Below are 22,231 nucleotides of genomic sequence, written 5' to 3' on the forward strand. Positions count from 1 at the left end.
GACATCGTTAAAAAGCATTGGGGAAATGGAGCCTGAAATTAATGAGAAGAAAGAAGTTCAAAATCAACCTCTAGATGTAAACGACATCCCTTTGTGTTTCCGTATTTCTTATGTCATAATATTCACTATAGGCGCCGCACCTTGGATGCTCATTTTCGTTCCTATTATCATGATTTGCAAATTTTTCAACACAATTATTCATTGCATTTGTCCTGATTCAAAGAGGTGGTGTCCGTGTCCATGTTGTGAAGGAAATTGTATTGATTACTTATGGTTTCGTTTTGGTTGGCAATTTTATAATTGTTGTCCAAAATCTTGTTGTTACATTACTGCAGATGAATGTACTTGTTGCGGAAAACCATCGTGTATCTGTCAGACACCATATTTTAGGTGCACGAGCGAAGAATGTTGTTGTTGCTGTTGCCCTGATCCAACAGAAGATTCGATTGAAAGAGCCAATGCCCGTATGTCTAATCGAAAACCCACAGGTGAATCAGCTGTAACTATTCCAACTGATCAAAACTATAATAATCCTTATTTCAATGAAGAACAAGCATATGCACAGGGAACTCAGTATTACCCATATGTAAATAATGAAATGGTTGAAGACAATTTAGTTCCGAATTAACTTATAAGTAAAATAATGTTAATATTTGCAGATTAAAAAAGCAAAAACAAATAGTGTCGTGATGTGTATTCATGATAACATATGATATGTTTTTCTTTTCGACAATTTCTTAAATTCATGGAATATCTCTTGAATCTTTGGGTATTCTTTTGTCCAATTAATGTCATAATTTTTACATGCTTCATGTTGACACAAGGGATTTAATTATTCTAGAACTCACTATGAAACAATGTTAATGAGAAAGATATTTACAAATTTCTCCGCAAAGTTGAACCAAATGTTTTGAAGGAGAGTTCTCCTATATCTCTTGATTTCAACTGTACTGGTTCTACTGTTGCTGTTGGTCGTAAACTTCAAAACCATGACGGATTTTGCAGACAAAAGTTCCATCCGTATTATCCAGTCATCATTTCTATTGGACATTACACATATATGATGTTGGCAATCATGTGATTTCAGATTTCATATGAAGTCGTTTATATTTCAAATGTTTCAAATATTGTAATTAAAATTTGATATTTTTTATTTGTAATCAATAATTTATTCATTTAATAACTGCCTACATATTTGAATCAATTCCTTCTTGTTCAAGAATTAATTTTGTTATTTCTATACGACCATTTTTAGATGCATACATAAGTGCTGTCCAAAATATTTTAAATAATTTCCAAATATTATTTTGAAATTCCGAATTATCTAAATAAATTTCAAATAAAACAATTAAATATCTTTAGCATTAATATCAATTCGTTTTGATCAAGAAGTAATTTGACTGTTTCTGTATAACCATTTTTAGATGCGTACATAAGTGCTGTTTTAAATCATTTAAATAATTTCCAAATATTATTTTGAGATATCAAATTATTAAAATAAATACTAAATAAAACAAATAAATATTTTAAACATTAATATCAATTCCTTTTTGTTCAAGAAGAAATTTCATTAATTCGAAATTTCCTGACTCTGATGCACAGATTAAAGTTTTCTTTTGAAGTTTATATTCATTCATAAAATATTTCACTAAAAAAATATTCCCAATTTTTGCTGTTTCATTAATTATACTTTTTTAAATTTTGACTTTATATTATCTAATAAAGATACGAATAAAGAATAATTATCATTTTTAATACATTCAATTTCTAATTGAGTGAATTCTTTAATTTTAAGCGTTTTGTTCTTATAAAAATATCAAAGACATTATTCCTATGAAATTCTAAAGCAATTTCATGAACTCGGTTAAAAGAACATTTATTTTCTTCACATAAATGAATGATCTCTATATTTCCACCTGCAACTGCATATTTATCCACATTAATGTAGCTTTTACAACTTTTTTATTAACAAATGAAAATACTTCATAAAGTGATGGTTCAATTATTTGGTTAAAATCAAAATCTCTTGTGATGAAATTTCTTGAATTTGATCAACATCATCAATACGAATTGATTTAATAGATTAACAGACATGGGATTAGTTCCTTCTTTAATAAGTTGTTTATGTAATTTCCAGTTATCTTTTTTAAGATCTTCAATATTCATTAAGAAATTTAAATTTGTTATATCAAAAGAAGAAATTAATTTATTTAATCGATTAATTTTTGTTTCAGTATAATGTGTTTGTATAATGTAATATAGTTATCTTTTTGGTTCATTCATATGAACTCATTGATTCAATTGTTTATTATTAAAGTGCTATTTGAAAAGTTGTTGATCGTTCGTATTCAAATAACTTTTTGAAAGATTAAAACAATTAACGTTGGATAAAACTAAATCTGTTTTTCCAAAGTCCACTGATGATGAATATGTTGACTCATGGTACAAATTAATATCAGACTTAACTTTTAAAACATGGATATTCCATTTGAGTAATGAAGAAGGATCTCTTCTTCAAAGAGTGATAAATTGTACCATTTACAATAAACCTGTTCACCCTGAAGATAAACCAGATCTAGATATTTTTGTATCCAAAGTTTCCAACTTTTTTGATCAAATCAAGTCAGAATGCCTACCAGGTTCTGGATTCTTCTTTCGTCTTGGAAGACGCTCTCCTAAAGATGCTGTATTTTTCAGCAAGCTTGCAACTAAGCGCTTTCAAGACCTACTTTATGCAAAATATCTTACTGAATATAACACTCTTAATCTCCAAACTCGCGAATCTAAGATTTTATGGCTAAACCAAAAGCCCACTATGAAGGATCTCTTTTACATTAGTGAATGCGACAACAAAGCTCTCAGATGTCAAACTATTGAAGAAATGTTTGAACTAATATACAACAGTGAACGTGTTTTTTTTGATCTAAATTATGAATTGGAGAAAGAAAAACCGAATTTCACATTTAACTTTCGACTTTGGGACGATCGTTTACTCGATCATCTGGAATTTCGAGGTTTTGTCTATCATCACAAGCTTTGTGCCTTAACGCAATATGATAATCGACAATTCTTTCGAGATATCTATGATTCTAAAGAACTTATTCAAAAATCGATTCAAGAATTTTATGAATCGAAAGTCAAACCAAGGATTGATATTCCTAATTCTCCATTTTTAGAAGGATCATATGTTATTGATTTTGCTATAGTGTTTGAGAGTGAGAATAAAATTGATGTGGTTTTAATTGAGATTAATCCTTTCCAAGTTTCAACTGTTGCATCTTTGTTTAATTGGAAAGATGACATCGATGTGTTAACTGGGAAAAAAGAATTTGAGTTTAGAATAGTCGAAAGCAAAATAGAGCCTGAGTATATCCATTTTAGTCATGAGTTAAATGAGTTAAGAAATCAAGTAAAAGAAAGAATCGTAAATGAAAACAAATCGTTTTTCGAAAGATGGGTTACATGGAGAGATGATGCAAAAGTAATTTAAATAAAAATTGTCTTCACGCAGCTTAAAATATTTAATTTTTTCTTTTGATAAAATAAGTCATTAAATTCCATTCATTAAAACTACTATCAACAAATATAATTTTTTGTTAGTTTTGTTATCAATTAAATTTTTAAATTTTAATGTATAATATCAAATATGAAATCCATACATTATAAAATCATAAAAAAATTTTGGTATGTAATAAATTTAATTCTAAATTTTTAATTTCTAAAATTTTCATTTTTAATATTATTTCATTGTTTATATAAATTTAATCAATTTCCATCGTTATCGTCAACATCTATATCGCCAATTTCGTCTATTTCTTCGTCGTCGACATCGTCATATTCTTCGTTTCCTTCGTCTACATATTCCGCGCCAGCCTTTTCATAAATCTTTTGTAGCTCCTCTTTCTTCATGAACCAACTTAAGTCTGTTCCATTATTGCGCAACTCTTCGAGTATCGCATACGCCTCTTTGTACTTTCCCAACTTGACGCTTGCCTTCACGAGTATCATGTATACGTCGTCTTGTCTCATGAACGTCTCCAAGTTTTGTATCTTCAATAATTCGCTTGCGATTACGATTGCTTTTTTAGGCTCATTTTCGATCAAACTTTGTGCTTGTAAATATTTTTCGATTAATTTGATTTTCTTTTTTAACACATTTATATATTGTTCTTTGTTCTTCATGTTTTCGACGTTCATAATTAACTCCAAACCTTTCTTCATTAAGTCTAATCCAACTTCATATTCTTGATATTCATCAATTTCAACTTGAGCAGAAGCTTCATAAAAACGCCCAAGTTTATCTAACGCGTTTGCTTTTTTATATAGATTTACTATCACATTAAATAAAGTGTCGGATTTTCGTGGATTAAATGTTTGTAAATAATTTGCCGCTAATATATAAGTTTCACGTTTTCGCATTAAATTCGCAAATTTTATGACTTTGTTAGTGTCGCCAGAACGTATTAATGCTTTCATAGCTGATAAATGATCTTTAAACTTAACATATAATGTAGCGGCAGTAGTAAAAGCACCTTGTTGCTCACATAATGAAGCAAATCGTTTCATGATTTCAGGATCTGCTTTTAGTTCGGAAAGTTCTTGTATGATTGAACTTTGTAATTTAATATTATGTTTGTTACATAAGTCAATGACTATATCGAATTGTTGTGCTAATGCATAACATTGTGCTGCTTTAGACCATCGTTCACTTTCCATGAAATATTTTCCACAACGTAATAATATATTAGTATCTGTTTTGCTTGTTAAATTATCGGAGATTTCATCTAATGCATCATATTGTTTCATTGTGAAACATAATGCTAACGCTCGATTTAATCTTCCTGCTCTACTATATAACAAAATTGCGTTTTTTGCTTCTTTTTGTTCTTCAAACCAACGCGCAGCTTTACAAACTAATGTAGAAGGAGCAGAGAATGATAATGATAATATATCATCAATCATTTCATATTGTAAAGCGATATCCATAGCTTGTGAGAATTGTCGTGCTCGTTTAAATAATTCGATAACTTCATGTTTCATTTTGTTGACATCTATTTGTGGTACTTCATTTCCTGGCTTTGAATAATAATCAATTCGTTTCATTAAGATACGTGCATAATAACATATTACACTTCTTTGGTTTGATTTCTTTACAATGGTTAATGCTTTATCCCATTCTCCAATACAACAATAAAGTCGTATGATTTCACGTTGATTATTAGCTAAGTCATAATATTCGATTGCTTGTTCATATTGTTTATGTGCTTCATAAAATCGGCCAATCCAAACAAATAATTTAGGATGGATTTCGGATGGATTATGTTCAGTTATATAATTAAATATTATCTTTAAATCATTAGCTTGTAATGATAATCGTGGTAATTCATTTTGTATTGTCCCAGACATTTCATATTTCTCAATAGCTTCTTGAAGTTCTCCTCGTAATTCTAATGATCGCGCATTATTATAAGCCATAACTTTTAAATGAATTCGATCTGATGAATTAACAATATTCATAGCTTCTTTCCATTCACTTAACGATTCATAAATATTTGCTAATAAATCAAATCGTCGCTTATCTTTAGCAGCTGATTTAGCTTCATTATATAAACCTAATTGTGAATCTACAACTACAATCGATGTAGTTTCATCCGAATCTTCTTTCTTAGCATTATGTAATAATAATGCTGAAGCGCCATCTTCCATTCGACCAAAACATAAATCAGCTAAATCGATTCGACGACTTTGTGCACATGTTTGTGCTAATGATCTCCATGTAGCTTTATTATCGATACCACGAATCGAATTAAATGCGGAATCAATATCACCAGTAGCTAAATGAAAGTTTAATTCCATTATCGCTTTTTTAGATTGTTCATCAGTATTATCTAATCCTTCAAATTGTGGTAATATTGAAGATGAAGGTTCATTATTTGATGACTTTGATTCATTATATATCGAAGTATAATATATTCGTGGAATTATTACTGTACAAAGTTTTTTGCCATCTTCAATTTGTAATGTTGATTGTCGATATGTATCTAAATTATCTGCAACAAATATCGGATATATTATCGTCCCAGTCATTGTAGATTCGAAATTAGGTCCATATGGAATAGTTTCAATACAAAGAAGTCGTGGATCTTCTGTATCCCATAAATGTTTTGTAGGAATTCGTCCTTCGAATTGTAACGTAATAATTTTGTCGAATTGTGGTGAATGTAAATATAAATTCGTGGAAGGTTTCCAAATACCATTTTCATATATATCAATTGTAAATGAAATAGAAAATCCGCCACATGATAATGAGATTGATCGGATTCGAAATTCATTTTCAGTTTCAAGTTCAAATGTTTTGTTATATATTAGTTTCGGTGTACGTCGTGAAATATCATATAAGAAAATGTTGTTGTCGGTACATAAAACTATTAAATATTTCCCATTAATTTCCATATATTTCGATGTGGAATTTCCTAAATTAGTGGTTTGCTTAATTGTGCCTTGAAGATTACGACATTCTAATGAACTCTCTTTACAGTCATAAACTTCTTCCCCACTTAAGCTAACAAGTGAAGTTTCTAGTGAAATGCGTGAAAATGGTACAAGACCACCCGACCGAATTGTGAATATTTCAGTATTATTTTGAGTAGAAACTAAAACATATGATCCACTAATACTAGCACGCTCAACTGTTGATGAGATTTTAATAGGTTGTTGATTCTTCATCATTATTTGATCAGGAGTTGGTTGCCAAATAACTGCTTCGGAATTTACCATAACCTTAAGATCATTGTGACGGAATATAAGGGGACGACGACCAGTACAAATTGCAATAAATGATAATACATATGGTGACCATGTAGCATTTTCAATTTGAAAGCCACAATCCGATTGATGTGGATTTGACCAGCCTACACGACTGATAAGTCCTTTCATAGTACATTTCCATGATATGATTGAGCCTTCTTTAGTTGTTGCATATAATTCAGCGGATATGTGGTCGAAGTGAAGTGAAGTGATTTTGTGCGATTGGGGTGCCCTAAGAATGTGAGTTTCATCATTTTGAACGTTCCAAATATATATTGCGTCATTAATTGAATAACATAATACATCATTACGAATGGCTATACAAAATGGTGGATCTCCAGCAGGAAGTTTAACATTTGATAACTTATTATTTCCTGGTGGAAAACTAAATTGTGTTAATTCATTTTCTCCATGAATAATAATTAGACGCCTAGTAGAAACAGATGAAAAAAGATAGTGAATTGGTAGTGATAACTTAGATATTTCTGTTAAAGCATTGCTTTGATTTTCAAGTGAATATAAAGTTCCATCAGATGATGTAATATATGCAAATGGCATTTCTTTTGGTACCCATTGAGCAAATTGAAATGTAGTGTCTGGCTTGCTTGCTTTAAATAATGGTAAAATCATTGAAGAACAATCCCATACACAAATGTTTCCATTTTTAGCTGTGGATAAAAGAATTGGTGAATTAGGATGCCATTCTAGCATATTTACTGGACCTTTTAAAATATTTTCTGAATCATATGTTTGTCCCTGACTCCATAATGTAATACATCCATCAGACCAACCAATGGCAAGATATCGTGATGTAGGAGACCATGAAATTTCTGTTGCTTTCTTACTTGGAAGTGTATTTAAATATATTTCATCACCATATTTATTGTAAAAATGTACCATATTGTCAGCAGGAATGATTGCACATATTTCATCCATGAAAGACCATTTTAATTTCTTATATGAAGCAATGCTGGTTAGATCTGAGCTGACGAAAGACATTCCTTTATTAACGTTTATTTTAACGTTCTCAGGATGATGAAAAACAAATTCATATAAAAAATAGAATAATGTTCATTATATGTTACAATTTCCATCATTTTTAGACTATATGAAAAATTTTATGATAGTTCATGACAAATAGAAAAAGAGTATTTTGTGAAATTATAATTGAAGGAAAGATAAAAACAAAGCATTTGTGAATATTACTAAAATATATTATATTAGTACTCAAACCCTTCGTAAAAAGTTATAAATGTGGCTTGAATATTCGAAGTTAAAGTTGTTTGCATTATTATATAGTCAGAAAAACTTTTATATAGTTTACATATATAAAGCGTTAGAGTTCAACTTTTTCAGAATATTATCACCGTCTAATCGGAATTTTGCGATGGTTGTTGTTCGAAATGTTGTTCTAACATCATTAGTTGGATTTTTATTTGCAGCTTCTTGGTGGGTGTTCGTTGACGGTGTTTCTCTTTCTGATGTTAATAATTCAGGAACAGGCCCATTCTGGCTATATTGTCCAGGAATTCTAACCACAATAGGATTATTTTTAATAAGTAATCTTCCAACATATATGTTTGCCAAAGAAGATACTGGAGAGGAAACAACTGTTCTCCAGAAGATAATTTTAGTTATTTCTGTTATATGTCTATTTGGCGGTGTAGCTGCTGGTATATGGTTGAATGCTTCTAAGAAAGTTGATCGCAGTGATTCTTTCAAAAAATGGCGTGCAATTGCAGCTTTAATTCAATCTTGTGTAATTACCCTTATTTCATTTGCATGGTGTTACTTGTATGTAGATCCAGAGACTGCACCATACAATGCCCTCACAACACCATTTTGATTGTAATTAATTGTTTTTAAAATATAATTAAAATCACTTAAGTGACTTCTTTTTCTCCCTAAATAAAAACCTGTCATCTCGTATCGAAACTCATTTTCAGTTCATGCCTTTAGATATTATTTTGTTTTAAAGATTTCTTTAACCTGTATTTTTTTCAATTTGAAATAAAAATGAAATCAAACAAAAATAATATAACATGAGATAAAATTTGGTTATTTCGATAAACATGGAAAAGTAATTCAAGCAATAAAACCAAATTTTTCATTACAAAGCAAAACATTTGGTTCTGTCAAAAAAAAGTTTAGAACAATTCTAACTTTAACTACAAATACACAATCATGAAAATGATTATTTTTTGATCAATTTCTTCCTTAGTTCCTCATTTCCCCTCTTTAACGCGTCGACTCTTTTTTCCATATCCAAAATTTTCTTCATTAATTCTCTATTTTGGACCAATGTTTCCTCCAACAACAACTCCTTCAACTTAAACTCTTGTAACCCCAAAACTCTTTTTGTTGGTGTCATTCCCAATGCAATTCTTCTAATTTCATCATCTTTTTCCTTAATTTCATCATGCGCGAGTGTGATTGCCTCTGTCAGCATTTCGATTTTGTCCTGTAATGTTTCGTTAACAGATTTCGCTTTGTTAATTTGTTCTTTTAATTCAAGATCAACACGTGATACAAGTTCATCATCGCCATTCTCTTTAATGTTAAGAAAACGACGTCGACTTTCTTGAATACGCTCATTAAGTTCGGAAAGTGCTTTATTTGATTCGCGCTTTGTTTCTTCAAATTGAAGTTCAAGCGATTGAAGTGTATGCTCTTTATCAGATACTTGTTGGGAATAAAGAGGCTTGTTAGTGCGGATCTCGGAAAGCTTAGTGAGATATTCTTGTTCATTAGCTTCGGTTTCTTTCTTGCGAGATTCAAATTGTGACTTACTAGATTCTAATGTTTTGGTAAGGTTTTCGATCTCTTGGTTGGCTTCGCTGATGCGGAGAGTGATGTTTTTGAGTTTTTGTTCGATTTGTGTGATGTTATAGGATTCTTCTTTAATTTGCTTGTCAAGAGATTCGCCTTGAACTCGTAAATTACTGACTTCCGCTTCGGTCTTAGTAAGGATTTGATCATATTTTTTCTTTTGGGATATGAGAAATTGCTTTTGTGAACTGAGATCTTCCAGAAACATTAATACTGGTCGAGTGTGCTTGAGAAATGTAACAACTGGAGCAAAGCGTTTCGATTTTTCTTCTAATTTTTCTAGTTTAGCGGATTTGTTTTTATAACTGGTATCATATTCTCGGTATAATTGACGAAGTTTATTGATTTCTTCATCGGATTGATTTGTAGTTTTTGTTACTTCAGTTATTTGTTGTTTAACTTCAACAATTTTTTCTTCAATTATTTGCTTTTTCTTGGATGTATTTTGAGTTGAAGAAGATTGAATTTCTTGTAATTTTTGTTCTAATTCTTGAATCTTTTTTGTATATGTTTCTTGCATTTCAACCCTTTCGTTTTCGATACTTTCAAGTTGAGATTTATATTTTTGAAGTTCTGGATCTGACTTCTTAAGAGCTTTTAGTTCTTCATTTAGTTGATAATTTTTTTGGCTTATTTCCACAAATTTGTTTTGGAATTCAGCAAATTTTTCGTCTTCAATCATTTGTTCTGCCAGCCGATAAAAAGTGCCTTTATACGTAAACATATCAAAAAGTGCTATGGTTTTTTTCGGTGGTGAGTTCTATTAATCTATTAATGGAAACCGTTTAAGATTCACCGGATTCGACCGTTAAGAAGCGGACATTTGGGAGCATTTTTATGCCCTCTCAAATTTCAAACAAAAAGCTCATATCGTAAACACTGAGTTTTCACAACAATAACCGCTGGGATTTCTGTCAAATGAATACTCGAAACATTGTTCTGTCTGCTATATGCGGACTTTTCTTTGCTGCTGCATGGTGGATCTTCATTGATGGAGTTTCAGTCGTAGATGTCAAAGATCCTGATCAAGGCGCTGGTCCATTTTATTTGTATTGCCCAGGCATTTTAGCAACAATTGGACTCTTCTTAATGAGTAATCTCCCATCATTTATGTTTTCCAAAGAAGATACAGGTGAAGAAACATCCCTTTTACAAAAACTCATCCTTGTTTTATCAGTCGCTTGTATGCTTGCAGGTATAATTGTTGCTATTTGGTGTTATGTAGCTAAGAAAGGTGACCGTGACACAGGCCTTAAGCAATGGCGTGGTGTTAGTATGATTATACAATCAATTGTGATTTCATTAGTTTCATTCGCATGGAACTTCTTTTATAAAGATCCAAATGGCTTCTAAACAAATAAACATGATGAAATTCATTACATATTTCCTTTTTTGTCTGACAAACTATTATGTGTTTTTTTTGGAATCAGGTTAATTGCTCAGAAGGAAAAATCAATGTGAAGAACTATTCTTCATAGCCAATATTAAATTCATATAATATTTGCAAATGTTTGTATTCTGTACTCCTTTTTTCAAGCTTTAAATCTTTGTAAATAAGGATAAAAAAACCGTTATTGGGTTCTAAAAAGTGCCAAAAAGTTTCAAATGCTTTTTTATTCATAATAAAGATTTGCTTTAAAATACATTTTGCACTTTAATGTTACTAATTTCATGATTGTAAATTTTAATTTTTAAAATCAAATACAAAAACATTTTATTTATAACAATTTCTCGTAAATTTCGATGATTGTCTTCCTTTTATATCTTTTTTCGGAAGAATTAGTTTCGGTTTATTAATAAATATCATTGAACTTTTTGTTCTTCTTCTATTTCCTTCTGGAATTAGAGCCAACGAATTTATTTCTCTGCTCTTTATATCGAAGTTATCTCTCACCACCTGTGGGTTCTGCACGAATCCTCCGCCCAAATAATTGTTTAGCGGCGCCTCAGTTATGAACCAATTATTTGATTTATCTTTTTCTTCTTTTACGACTGAATAATTTTTCAGCTTTAATTCGACTGTATATTCAGTACGTAAAAGTAATTTCTGTTTTATGTTTGATACATTTTCGATTTCATTTTTGACTTCGTTTTCGTTTTGTTCCAAAATGTTTTTCATTTCTATCATTTCTTTTTCTTTGTTACTTAAATCTTTTTTATATTGTTTAATATATTGTTCAATTTGAGATTTGGTATATTCCGATTCTTTTGGTGTCTTTTGAAGTTCTTCTTTAAGTTTATCTTTGGTCTCTTGTAACATTATAAGTTTTCGATGCGCTTTGTCTAATTTTCTGGTTAAGATCGTTTTATATTTTATGCTTTTGGTATACTCGGGATCAACAGATTCAAGGACATTCCATCGATGAACATTTCGACGAACTGCAAATTCATTAATTAATGAAGATGTTTTTCGTTTTTCAAATGTTCGCTCATTTAAAATATTTTGCATTTTATATCCAAGAGTATTAAGTTTATTTTTTTGAAGTTCTAATTCATGCATCTTTTGGTTTAATTCATTTAAGGTTTCAAGTGAATTCTTGATTTCATTTGTTTTATCATTGAAAATTTTCGAGCACTTTTTGATAAACGATTCATTTGTCTGAATTTGAGATTTGATGTTCTCCAAATTCTTTGTTTGCGAGTTAAGGTTATCGTGAATAGTTTGGATGTTATTGTTAAGAATTTGTCGATCTTTGTCTTGTTGGAGTTTTTCATGTTGAGACTCAATAAGAATTCGATTTAATATTTGCATTTCAGCTTGCATTCGACTGATTGATCTTTCTGTTTCTTTGATTCCTTTTTTACATCTTTCAATGGTTATATCAAGATAATTTATTTCTTGCTTACTACTGATGCTATCAAAATGTGAATCAATTGTTTTGTTCATTGTTTCTTTAATTTTTTCTTTTGTTGCATTTACACTATCACAAAGATTTGCATAATCTGTACTCAATTTCTTGTTTTCCTTTTCAACAGATTCAAATTGTCTTTTGTAATTATTTCGTTCATCTCGAAGTTTTTCAATAAAACGTAATTGGTCTTCATTCTTTCTTTGATATATCCTTAGGACTTCTTGATTCTTTTCGTTTTGTTGATTTGTTGCATCAATTATTTCTTTTGTTACATTATAATTCACTTTATTTTGTGTGATTTCTAATCGTTTTTCCTCAATTTCGTTGTAAAGATTTAAAACGGTTTCTTTCATGTTTTGAAGTTCACTTTTTGTGGACTTTGTTTGATTTTGAATGGTTTCCGAGATGCAATTTATGTCTGAAGCATTCTTCTGTTCCTCAATTATCTTTGCATTTTGAGCAGAAGCCTCAACATTTATCGCACTAATTTTGCGAGATTGTTGATGCGTTTCATTTGTACTTTTAGTTATCTGGTATTTGATATCAAAAAGAGTAACTTGAAGCTCCTTCATTTGCTTCCTATAATTCGATTTTTCTTTATTTATTGCTTCGAGTTCATTTTTTGCTTCAATTGACTTTTTTTGAAGATCTTCATGTTCATTTTGTATGTGCTTAAGTTCGCTATTTAATTCTGAAATTATATGTTCACTGTCATCAATTGACTTTTTTAAGTCATTACAAAGGTCAGACTTTTGATTTACTGATAAATTAATTTTTTCTGAATATTTTTTTCTGTTCACAGATTTGGAATCAATGTTACTTGAGTCCTTCCTGACAGTCGTGAGTGTATTTATAACTTGTGAATATGTTTGTTTGAGTGTTTTGTTCAGTTTCTTTTTTTCAGATATTTGATTTTGTAGATTTTCAATATCTTTTTTAAGTGTTTTAATTTGTGGCTTTAGCTCCAAAATTTGATTATATGTCTCTGTGTTCGTTTTTTTGTAGTCTTCTATCAACTTATCATTTTGAGAATCATTATTAGAAAGACGAGAAAATTCGGATTTAAGATAATTACATTCTCCCAACGAAATTTTTTGTTGGTCCTTTAAAGTGGAGATTTGCGTTTTATAACGAGAGATTTCTTGATTTGCTTGATCTCGTTCTTTAATAAGATTTTGGATGTCTTGATTTGACCCAAATGAAGTTTCATCTTTACCAAAAGAAAATACTTCGCCATGAGAAACTTGTTCTGATAAACTTGAAATTTGTGATTTTAATGAATTTAAAATATTTTTAGCTTTACTTTCGGATTGATATGAAAAACTAACAATTTTAGATGCTTTGTCATATTCTGATTTTAATTCATTAAGAACTTCTTTATCTTTTAAAGTTACATCTGTGATTGCTTTAATTTTCATCATGTTGACTTGTAATTGAGTGTTTAGTGAATGGCAATGATCAAACAATTTAATGTTTTTGTGATAAATTTCTTCAAAAAATTGAAACATTTTATTGAATCCATTTAAATATAAGTGCCCCGGTGAATCATCCCTAAAGGTTTTATTGATCTGTTCGAATAGTGTTTTAATTTCTTCATATGCATCCCCCTCTTGTAAATCAGTGGGTACATCATTTTTCATCCAAAACTCCCCAACGTATTTTGAAAAGTGACATTTAACGTACTTAAATTTTTTTTCTATTTGAGCTCACAGATAAACATAAAATATTAAATAATGCAGGATTACTTAAAACTTAATTCACACACATTCTCCTTTGCCAAACGCTTTTTACATAAAATTTATCACCTTGATATTATGTTATAATTTTCATCAAATCAATTTGTAATATTAAAAAAAAAATCATATAAAATCTAATTATTAAATGGTATTTTATATTTTGGGTTCAATATTTCTTAAGCTTTGAACCGAATTAATATAAAAGTTTGTTTTTTTCCGAAAAAGTATTGTTATAATTTCATTCTTTATATTCAATTAATTTTATTTAATGCTATTGATTTTCTTTTTCTTACAACTATCTACTAACATAAGTGAAGATATGGAAGCCTTATATAAAAAAGCTAAAGCAAGTCGCATGATTAATCATGAAATTTTATCAAATGAAGATATTTATCATGTTGGCTTTTACAATATGGGATGGCTTTCATTTTATCTTACACATGAAGCGCATGGTCCTTCAGCCATTGGAGTTGATGGTTTTTCCATAAATTCAGATGAAGATTTATTATGTGTTATTAATGGTAAATATATTCTTGAAGATCATGTATTTTTTGTTGGTGAAAAAAAGCAAATATTTAAAATTCATGAAGTTTATACGAAGTATAAAAAAGGCAGGTTTTTTAATGTGTCAGTTGTACGAAACGAACTTGAAATTTTTGCAAACCTTAGAGTAAAAGCAGTTACAAACTCAAATTATGATTGTACCCATTTTCAAGATCTTGAAGTTTGTAATTGTAACGTAAATCTTAATTGGGATTTAGAAAGGGATAAACCAGGAATAATTTATAATATTTCTGATGGAATCGAAATTTTGACAGGAGCAAGAGGTCATGCTCATATGTATTTTGATGCTAATTTTCAGCCATTTCCTCCAACATGTTGGATTGGTTATGATGCCGGAGTTTTTGTGAAGGCAGCTGTTGGAATTCGAATTGAACAAGAAATTAATATACCATCCATTGCTTTACCTTCAATTACTTTTACAATTTATGGTGGCCATTTCAGTGTTTTTGGTTTTACAGTTGAATTAGGAATTTTTTTTGTTATTGATATTTCTGTTATTGACATTAAAATACTTTTACCAAAACCTATTGAAATTATTCGAGGCATAGAAATAATTGTATCTAGAACAGGTTACTTTTCACTTAAAGGAGATCATATTTATCATCATACAAATCAAGTCCATCCATATTCATATTCAAGTATCAAACCAAAAGAAATTTTTGAATTTATAAAAAAAATTGGTATAACATTTACTCCTGAAGGTGTATTTTCTCTTAAAGCAAGTTTAGAATGTGGGAAAATTCAATCAGAATTGTTGATAGGAATAAAAGTTGATATAAAATTCACATTTTATGCAAACGTAGAAATGTGTGTGTGTCCATATATATATGGATCAATTGAATTTACAATAACTCCTTATATCCATGTCATACCTTTAACAGTATGGAATCTTAAAGTTATCCCGGAATTGTATCATGAATGGAAAATTGAAATCATTAAGACTGATCCCACTTGTTTATTTTCATCGAAAAAAGCAAAAGAAGGGAAAAATGATCTTGTAAATCTTGATTCAAGTTTAGCATATATTATACATCCATATAGCATAGTAATTTCAAATGGATATATCGTAACATTTTCTTTAATTGCATTTGATGAAAAAGAAAAATATGCAGAAGCTGATTTTGGCACATTAATAGGGAAAGGAAATGATATAATAAAAACAACCAGAAAGTTAATTATACGTAATCTTGATAAAATGCCAAGTTTACAATTTAAAGGTACATATAAAACAAGTGCAAATTCAGAAAGTTTTCAGTTCACATCTAATCCTTTTATTTTAGAAGTTTCTACTGATGATGTTTCATTTGAAGTTGTTCCTCTTGGTTCTGGAATGTTGAAAGTAGATTTTAAGATTGAAACAGCAAATAGTGTTGAAATATTCAAGGAATTCTCAGGGAATCAACAATCTCAAATTGCATTTAAGCCATTTGTTCCTCAATCTGCTCATCTTGGACTTATCACTCATGATATTGTAGATAAAAAATATTCAGCTTCTTTACTTGATTATGATTTTTATGATGAAACAAGTGAAATAGGGAAAGGAACATTTGCTGCAAGAAATGAAATGACAATTGAAATAGTTTCACTAATACAAAATATATCTCCAAATCTTGCTGTTGATATGAATTTTAAACTTATTGATAAAGGAGTAGAAAAAACTCTTAATACTTTTCATTTAATATTATCTAAAGTAAATAATGAATATAGTGCAGAAGATTTAGGGATTGAAATACATGATATTATTGAATTCACGGGAAAAAATGCAACTATCCAATTAGAAATTAGTTTTGCATCATGTAAAAATACATATTTCATTAGACAAGAACAATTAGAACAAGATGAAAAATTTGATTATGATTTTGGTGATAATGATTTTCTGATAACATTACATATTGAAAGACGTATTCCAAATGTTGTTTTTACACTCCATCAAAATTTTACAGAAAATGACAGAGGAATTGTATCACGTGTTTATCATTGTCAAGACAAATGGAAAAATGTTTCCGTTAAAGTATTGGTTGAAATGCAAGATTCAGAACAATATGGAATTTTATTATATGATACAATTACTTTACCTCAAGGACAAACAATTGCTTGTATTATTCAAGCAGAAAGTTTTGTACCACTTTGTTCTTCAACAATTATCAATGAAGATCAATTTCTTATTGTATTAAAACCAGATTATACTCTTTTTAATTATAATTCAATTCATATTCCATTTAGAAGAAAAGATGATGAATCCAAAAAATTCGATGCAACTTTATTAACGATTTTTACTACAAGTAAAGATACCAAATGTAATTTTGGTTTTGTAGCTAGTACAAATGCTAAATTTATTGGTTGTTTTGAAGGTATAGAAGTTGGAACCAAAAAGATATTTGAATATAAAATTCTTGATCTTTCAAACACATTATACCCAGTACAAATTTTATATGGTGCAAAAGTAAAATGGATATTTAGATTATTTGATGTATCTAAATATCCAATGAAAGAATTTACAATTGCTCCATCTTTAATTGACTTTAAAGATACATCAACCGAAGCTTTTATAGAAGCAGATATTATAAATTATTATGCAAAATATAAACAAAGTCAATTAGGCATTATATGTGCACGTTGTGATAGAATTAAAGTACAATATGAAGGTAATAAAGAAGAAATGATTGATAGAGGACGTGATAAAAAGTTTAGTTTTACTCCTAAAATAAATGGTGCCGTTGTAGTTTTTGCAATGTGTCATAATGAAATAAAAAAATTATGTATATTTAATCAATCATTTAAAAAAGATGGGGTAGCACTTCTCAAATATAAAACAATCGATGGAGTACATGAAGATAAAAGAAAAAATGAAGATCCTAAAGATTTTGATAATGGGATTAAATATCAACTTATTCATAACAAAGTTGATGCAACTTTATCTAAAAATTGGGAAGGCAAAATAGTTAGAGTAGCCAGAAATATTAAACCAAATAATGTTAGTTTAAGTTACTATTTATTTAGAAATTATTCGATAAAAGTCTCCGCAAAATTTGGAGATTTAATGATTCCATTTAGTTTGAAGAAATTTAATTTGAATATAGAAAAATCATTCGAAATATTGGGGTTTAGGAGAACTGGAAAATTACCATTTTTCTTAATATGTTACGTAAATACAAAAGGTAACATTATACTGTTAAAAGATTTTACACTAGATAAATCAAAAATTTTGTTGAATAGACTGAATGAAGTTTTTGATTTGCCAGAAGGACATATATTAGGTGCATCATACAGTATGGAAAAACAACTAAGCGTTTTATGCATTGTGCTTATTGTACTTGGTTGCTTGCTTGTTTGTGGAATTGGCGTTGGTGTAGGTGTATGGATTTACATGAAGAAAAGAAGTAGTAGAAGTGATATTAATTTAGGTGATTGAAATTCAGGATGGTATCGATACCAAAGATTATCATAATAAAAAAGTGATAAGCAAGCATTCAAATTTATTGTATCGTATTGTACGATAGTATTCATATTTTCATCAAAAAAAATAAAAATATCTTGTGAAATATGATGCATATTTATGTTTAATCATTGATACCTATATATATTCATAAATGTAAATAAAAATAGGTATAATTTTTTTTAAAATAAAAATGTTAAAATTATTATGAAATGGAAATTCCAAATTTTTTTTATAAATATATTTAAATACAAAACAATTACAAAAATCCGAAAGTATTATAAAATTATTTACAAAGAATCTGGTTAAATTAGTGCAAAGAATTGAGTTCCATACCAAAGATCTCCACGATGTGAGAAAGCACATCCCATCTGGTTAAAATTGCCGAGAAGGTTCTTCCTATGCGGCGGGGATTTAATCCACCCGTCGACGAGGGTTTGGATTGGATTTGGATATCCTTGCTCATATCCAACATTTTCGCCAGTGGAGAGAGCCGAGGGTACTTGTGAAGACCTCTCATTGAAACCATCATGTCCAAGAGGCTTTCGGCCGTTCAACATGTCATCAGTATGTGGTTTTGCAATTTCGGATAATCTTTTGGAAAATTGAAGAGACCATAGTCCATTTTCTCTCCTAAACTTGTTAACAAGGTCAAGACAAAGTTGGTCTTCTTTGCTTCCAACCTCTTTCGAAATAATTATTGGTGGTGGACCTATCCCTCTTTTAGGACCTTCATGAGGTTTATAAATTGCTCTGTGGTATATGACACCAGGGCCAAGTCCAAACCCGCGTTTTGGACCCTCATGACCAATAAAACTGATTGATCCATCTGCATTTTTTTGTATAGGTACAACATTGTGCGTATGAGGTTTTGGCCTAGAAACAGTTATTGATGGTTTGAGAGGAGGATATACAGGGTCTTTATGTTCTGGTGGTTTTCCATGTCCTCGAATTGGTCCTTTTCCATTTCCAATTTTTGTTGTTGCGTAACTTCCAACGCCACGCTTCGGACCACTATTTGGGTGGAATGGAAAATTAGCGGTGGCTCTTACTGATTGTGTAACAGTAAAGCGTAGAGTCATTAAGTTGGGTGAATCCCCATAAAAACCGTTGTAAAGTATTCAATATTACGTATCGCAACTTGTTCAATCTTCGAAATTTGTTTCATCAGGAAATATAAATTGAGATTCTGTCACTATATCTGGTTCTTCTTTTGAAGGTTCTTCGTTTATTTCTTTGTTTGTATTATTCAGATTTATTTCATTTCTAATGTTATCAGGAAATTTTAGGATAGGAAAATCATCTACGCTTATAACTTCCATTTTGATTTCGTCCTCTTTGTTTAAGTTTTGCATTCTCTGGGAGAAATCATTAAAATCTTTCGAAATATTATCTCTTAATGACTTCATCTGATTACTAACAGAAAAATTTAATTTTCGGATCTGGTTCTGATGTGATTCTTCATTGTGTTCCAAATGAAATGATTTAGGTTTTTTGACATTGAAATCAAATGAAATTTTATGAATTGCTGGTGGGGATTCAAACTGTTGTTCTGGTTGTGGTTTTATGTGTGTTATTTGTCTTTGCTCTTGAATTTGCGAACGATTATTTTTGGAGTTTGGAGATTGTTCGTTGAACGAAGTTGCTGTAGGTTGGTTGCCATCACTAAATAGGTTTGATTCCATTATTTTTCTTTTGTTTTGGTTTGCAACTTCTTGAGAGTGCATCCTAAATAAACGTTTTTTGGCGAAGTGCAAAACAAAAACAAAACATTGTTTTTCTATAGACCATTGAAGCTTTGCTAAAAATATTTAACTATTTTAAATGATAATATTTTAATTATTTAAGAAATCTTTTCTTAATGCAAATATTTGAAGATAATAAAATAATATATAAAAACAAAAAGTTGAATAGAATAAATACTTCACTTCTTGGTTATTGAAACATAAGTAGATTAAAATCAACTATAATTAGAAAAGAAGATAGAATCCTTGAAATAAAAACTTTCAATTTTTACTCACTGATTTTGAATACGTAATTGGTCGGAACACACCAAACAAATGGGGTTCTCAGATGCTCTATTGTATCCATTTCAAAAATGGTTTAAGCCCACGCCAATTCACACTCCATTCAGTACAATTCGTTTACCAAACACTCTTATTACAATGTTAATACTTTTTACCTCATTCATTATTATTTGTGGTGGATTTATTTTTTGTCATGTCCGTGGAATGCCAATGGTGGGTTATGTACGTGATCGCTATGGAAAGCCAGTTCCATCATGGATCGATCTAAACTCTTTAAATAACCAATTTTTAGCAGAAGGTATTATTGCTTCTCTTATGTTCTCACTTACAGCCGCATCTTTGATTGCTGCAATTTATTCCTTATCCCGACCTAATGATAGGAAAGAAACCGATTTTGAATCATTTATTTCAAAATTTGCATTAACTTCTCCAATTTGGTGTTTATTTTCTTATATGATTTTCCATTCAAAGATACCTAGTTTCATTCCAAAATTTAAAGCTTAAATAAAAACTTCACAGATTCTTATTTTCTATTAAATTTTTTCAATAATTAAAAAAAAAATATTTTACTTTTTTGGATCAAAAAAGTATCAGCAAAATGAACTTATTTTGTTTCTTTAGCTAATTGGTAAATTAGAAACATTTTGTTTCAATCCCAAATTCCACGATAAACCTGAACAATGTAACCCAGTGAAAAACATTTTCCATCACCTCTTCCTCTGCCAGCCATAACTCCACAAAAGGTTCCCTTATTGTATTTACTTCTTGTGATAATGTATGATATTGTGGATTGATAAAAAACATTTACTCCTATTGTAGGTTCCTTTCTTCCATTGAAATAGAAACATTCCAAAGAATAACAATATGAAAATGCATAATCTTTTATTTCTTTTATTTTTCCCCAAATATATACTGAATATAACTGTGTACAATATGAAAATGCATACTCACTAATGATTTTTAAAGATTTTGGCAATGCAATTTCATTTAATGATGTGCATCCTTGAAAAGCTGATGATCCTATTTTAACAATATTTCTTTTAAAATATATAGTTTTTATATAAATACAATCAAGAAATGCATAAATATAGATTTCTTTTATACTTAGAGGAATAACAAAATAATCTAGATTTTTTCCTTGAGGAAAACGTACTAATGTTGTTCTATCTTTAGAATAAAGAATACCATCATTATTATTCATGTTTGTATAAATTACATTATTTTCACTTACTTGAATAAACAATAAAGAATAACATTTTAAAAATGCAAGTGGATGAATAAATATATGAATACTTTTTATAATAATTTTTTCCAACTTAATACATTGTTCAAAACATAACTTATCAAGTTGTTCTACTGACCTAGGGATTTCTATTGTTTTAATTTCTGTGCAGTCATAAAATGTCTGTGGTTGAATATTTTTAACACTTGTTCCAATAATGAATGAAGTTAAACTTATACAATTCTTAAAAGCTGAATCACCAATATATTCTACTGAATTCGGTATAATAATATTTGATACAGCGATACAACCAGCAAATGCCGCTTCTCCAATTGTCATTAAATTTAATCCAAAAATAATTTTTCCTGCTGAAAAACATGAATCAAAGGCAAAATCTCCAATACTTAATAACGAATTTGGAAGTATAATTTCAACTAATTCTATACAATTAGCAAAAGCCTTATTTTTTATTGTAAAAATATTGATTCCAAAATTGACTCTTTTTAAACCTTGGCAGTTTTGGAATGCACTTTCCTCAATTATTTCAGTAGAATCCCATATTGTTACACTTTCTAAAGATCTCCATAAATTAAACGCATTTGTCCCTATAACAAATACACCTTCTCCAATAAATAAATTTTTATAAAAATAGTTCTTATATAGTCCATGTGTGATTTTTGGGACATTTGAAATAACAAGATCATATGAAAGAGCATGCTTCATTAAAACATAGAGTATAATAAAGAAAGCATGAACAT

The 22,231-nt window shown here is 29.5% G+C and overlaps 6 protein-coding genes across 6 annotated transcripts; 3 read left to right on the forward strand and 3 right to left on the reverse strand.

Annotated features, from left to right (window-relative positions):
- Positions 1–25: 25 nt before the first annotated feature.
- Positions 26–628, forward strand: GO595_008522 (uncharacterized protein; the record flags this gene model as incomplete). Its single annotated transcript, XM_067922106.1, has 1 exon — positions 26–628. One exon carries the CDS (start codon positions 26–28, stop codon positions 626–628), a length of 603 nt encoding a protein of 200 aa, XP_067771288.1.
- A 3,137-nt stretch (positions 629–3,765) lies between these two features.
- Positions 3,766–7,743, reverse strand: GO595_008523 (intraflagellar transport protein; the record flags this gene model as incomplete). The annotated part of the gene is made up of 1 exon (XM_067922107.1): positions 3,766–7,743. The coding sequence occupies one exon, from the start codon at positions 7,741–7,743 to the stop codon at positions 3,766–3,768; it is 3,978 nt and encodes a 1,325-aa protein (XP_067771289.1).
- Positions 7,744–8,194: 451 nt separating this feature from the next.
- GO595_008524 (transmembrane protein 50A) lies at positions 8,195–8,653 on the forward strand (the record flags this gene model as incomplete). Its single annotated transcript, XM_067922108.1, has 1 exon — positions 8,195–8,653. One exon carries the CDS (start codon positions 8,195–8,197, stop codon positions 8,651–8,653), a length of 459 nt encoding a protein of 152 aa, XP_067771290.1.
- Positions 8,654–9,001: 348 nt separating this feature from the next.
- On the reverse strand, positions 9,002–10,318 carry GO595_008525 (uncharacterized protein; the record flags this gene model as incomplete). Its single annotated transcript, XM_067922109.1, has 1 exon — positions 9,002–10,318. One exon carries the CDS (start codon positions 10,316–10,318, stop codon positions 9,002–9,004), a length of 1,317 nt encoding a protein of 438 aa, XP_067771291.1.
- A 236-nt stretch (positions 10,319–10,554) lies between these two features.
- GO595_008526 (uncharacterized protein) lies at positions 10,555–10,989 on the forward strand (the record flags this gene model as incomplete). The annotated part of the gene is made up of 1 exon (XM_067922110.1): positions 10,555–10,989. The coding sequence occupies one exon, from the start codon at positions 10,555–10,557 to the stop codon at positions 10,987–10,989; it is 435 nt and encodes a 144-aa protein (XP_067771292.1).
- A 7,540-nt stretch (positions 10,990–18,529) lies between these two features.
- Positions 18,530–19,306, reverse strand: GO595_008527 (CAP domain-containing protein; the record flags this gene model as incomplete). Its single annotated transcript, XM_067922111.1, has 1 exon — positions 18,530–19,306. The coding sequence occupies one exon, from the start codon at positions 19,304–19,306 to the stop codon at positions 18,530–18,532; it is 777 nt and encodes a 258-aa protein (XP_067771293.1).
- Positions 19,307–22,231: the final 2,925 nt, after the last annotated feature.

The sequence above is a fragment of the Histomonas meleagridis genome (assembly GCF_020186115.1).
Source record: "Histomonas meleagridis strain 2922-C6/04-10x chromosome Unknown contig_68, whole genome shotgun sequence".
Classification (NCBI taxonomy): domain Eukaryota; phylum Parabasalia; order Tritrichomonadida; family Dientamoebidae; genus Histomonas; species Histomonas meleagridis.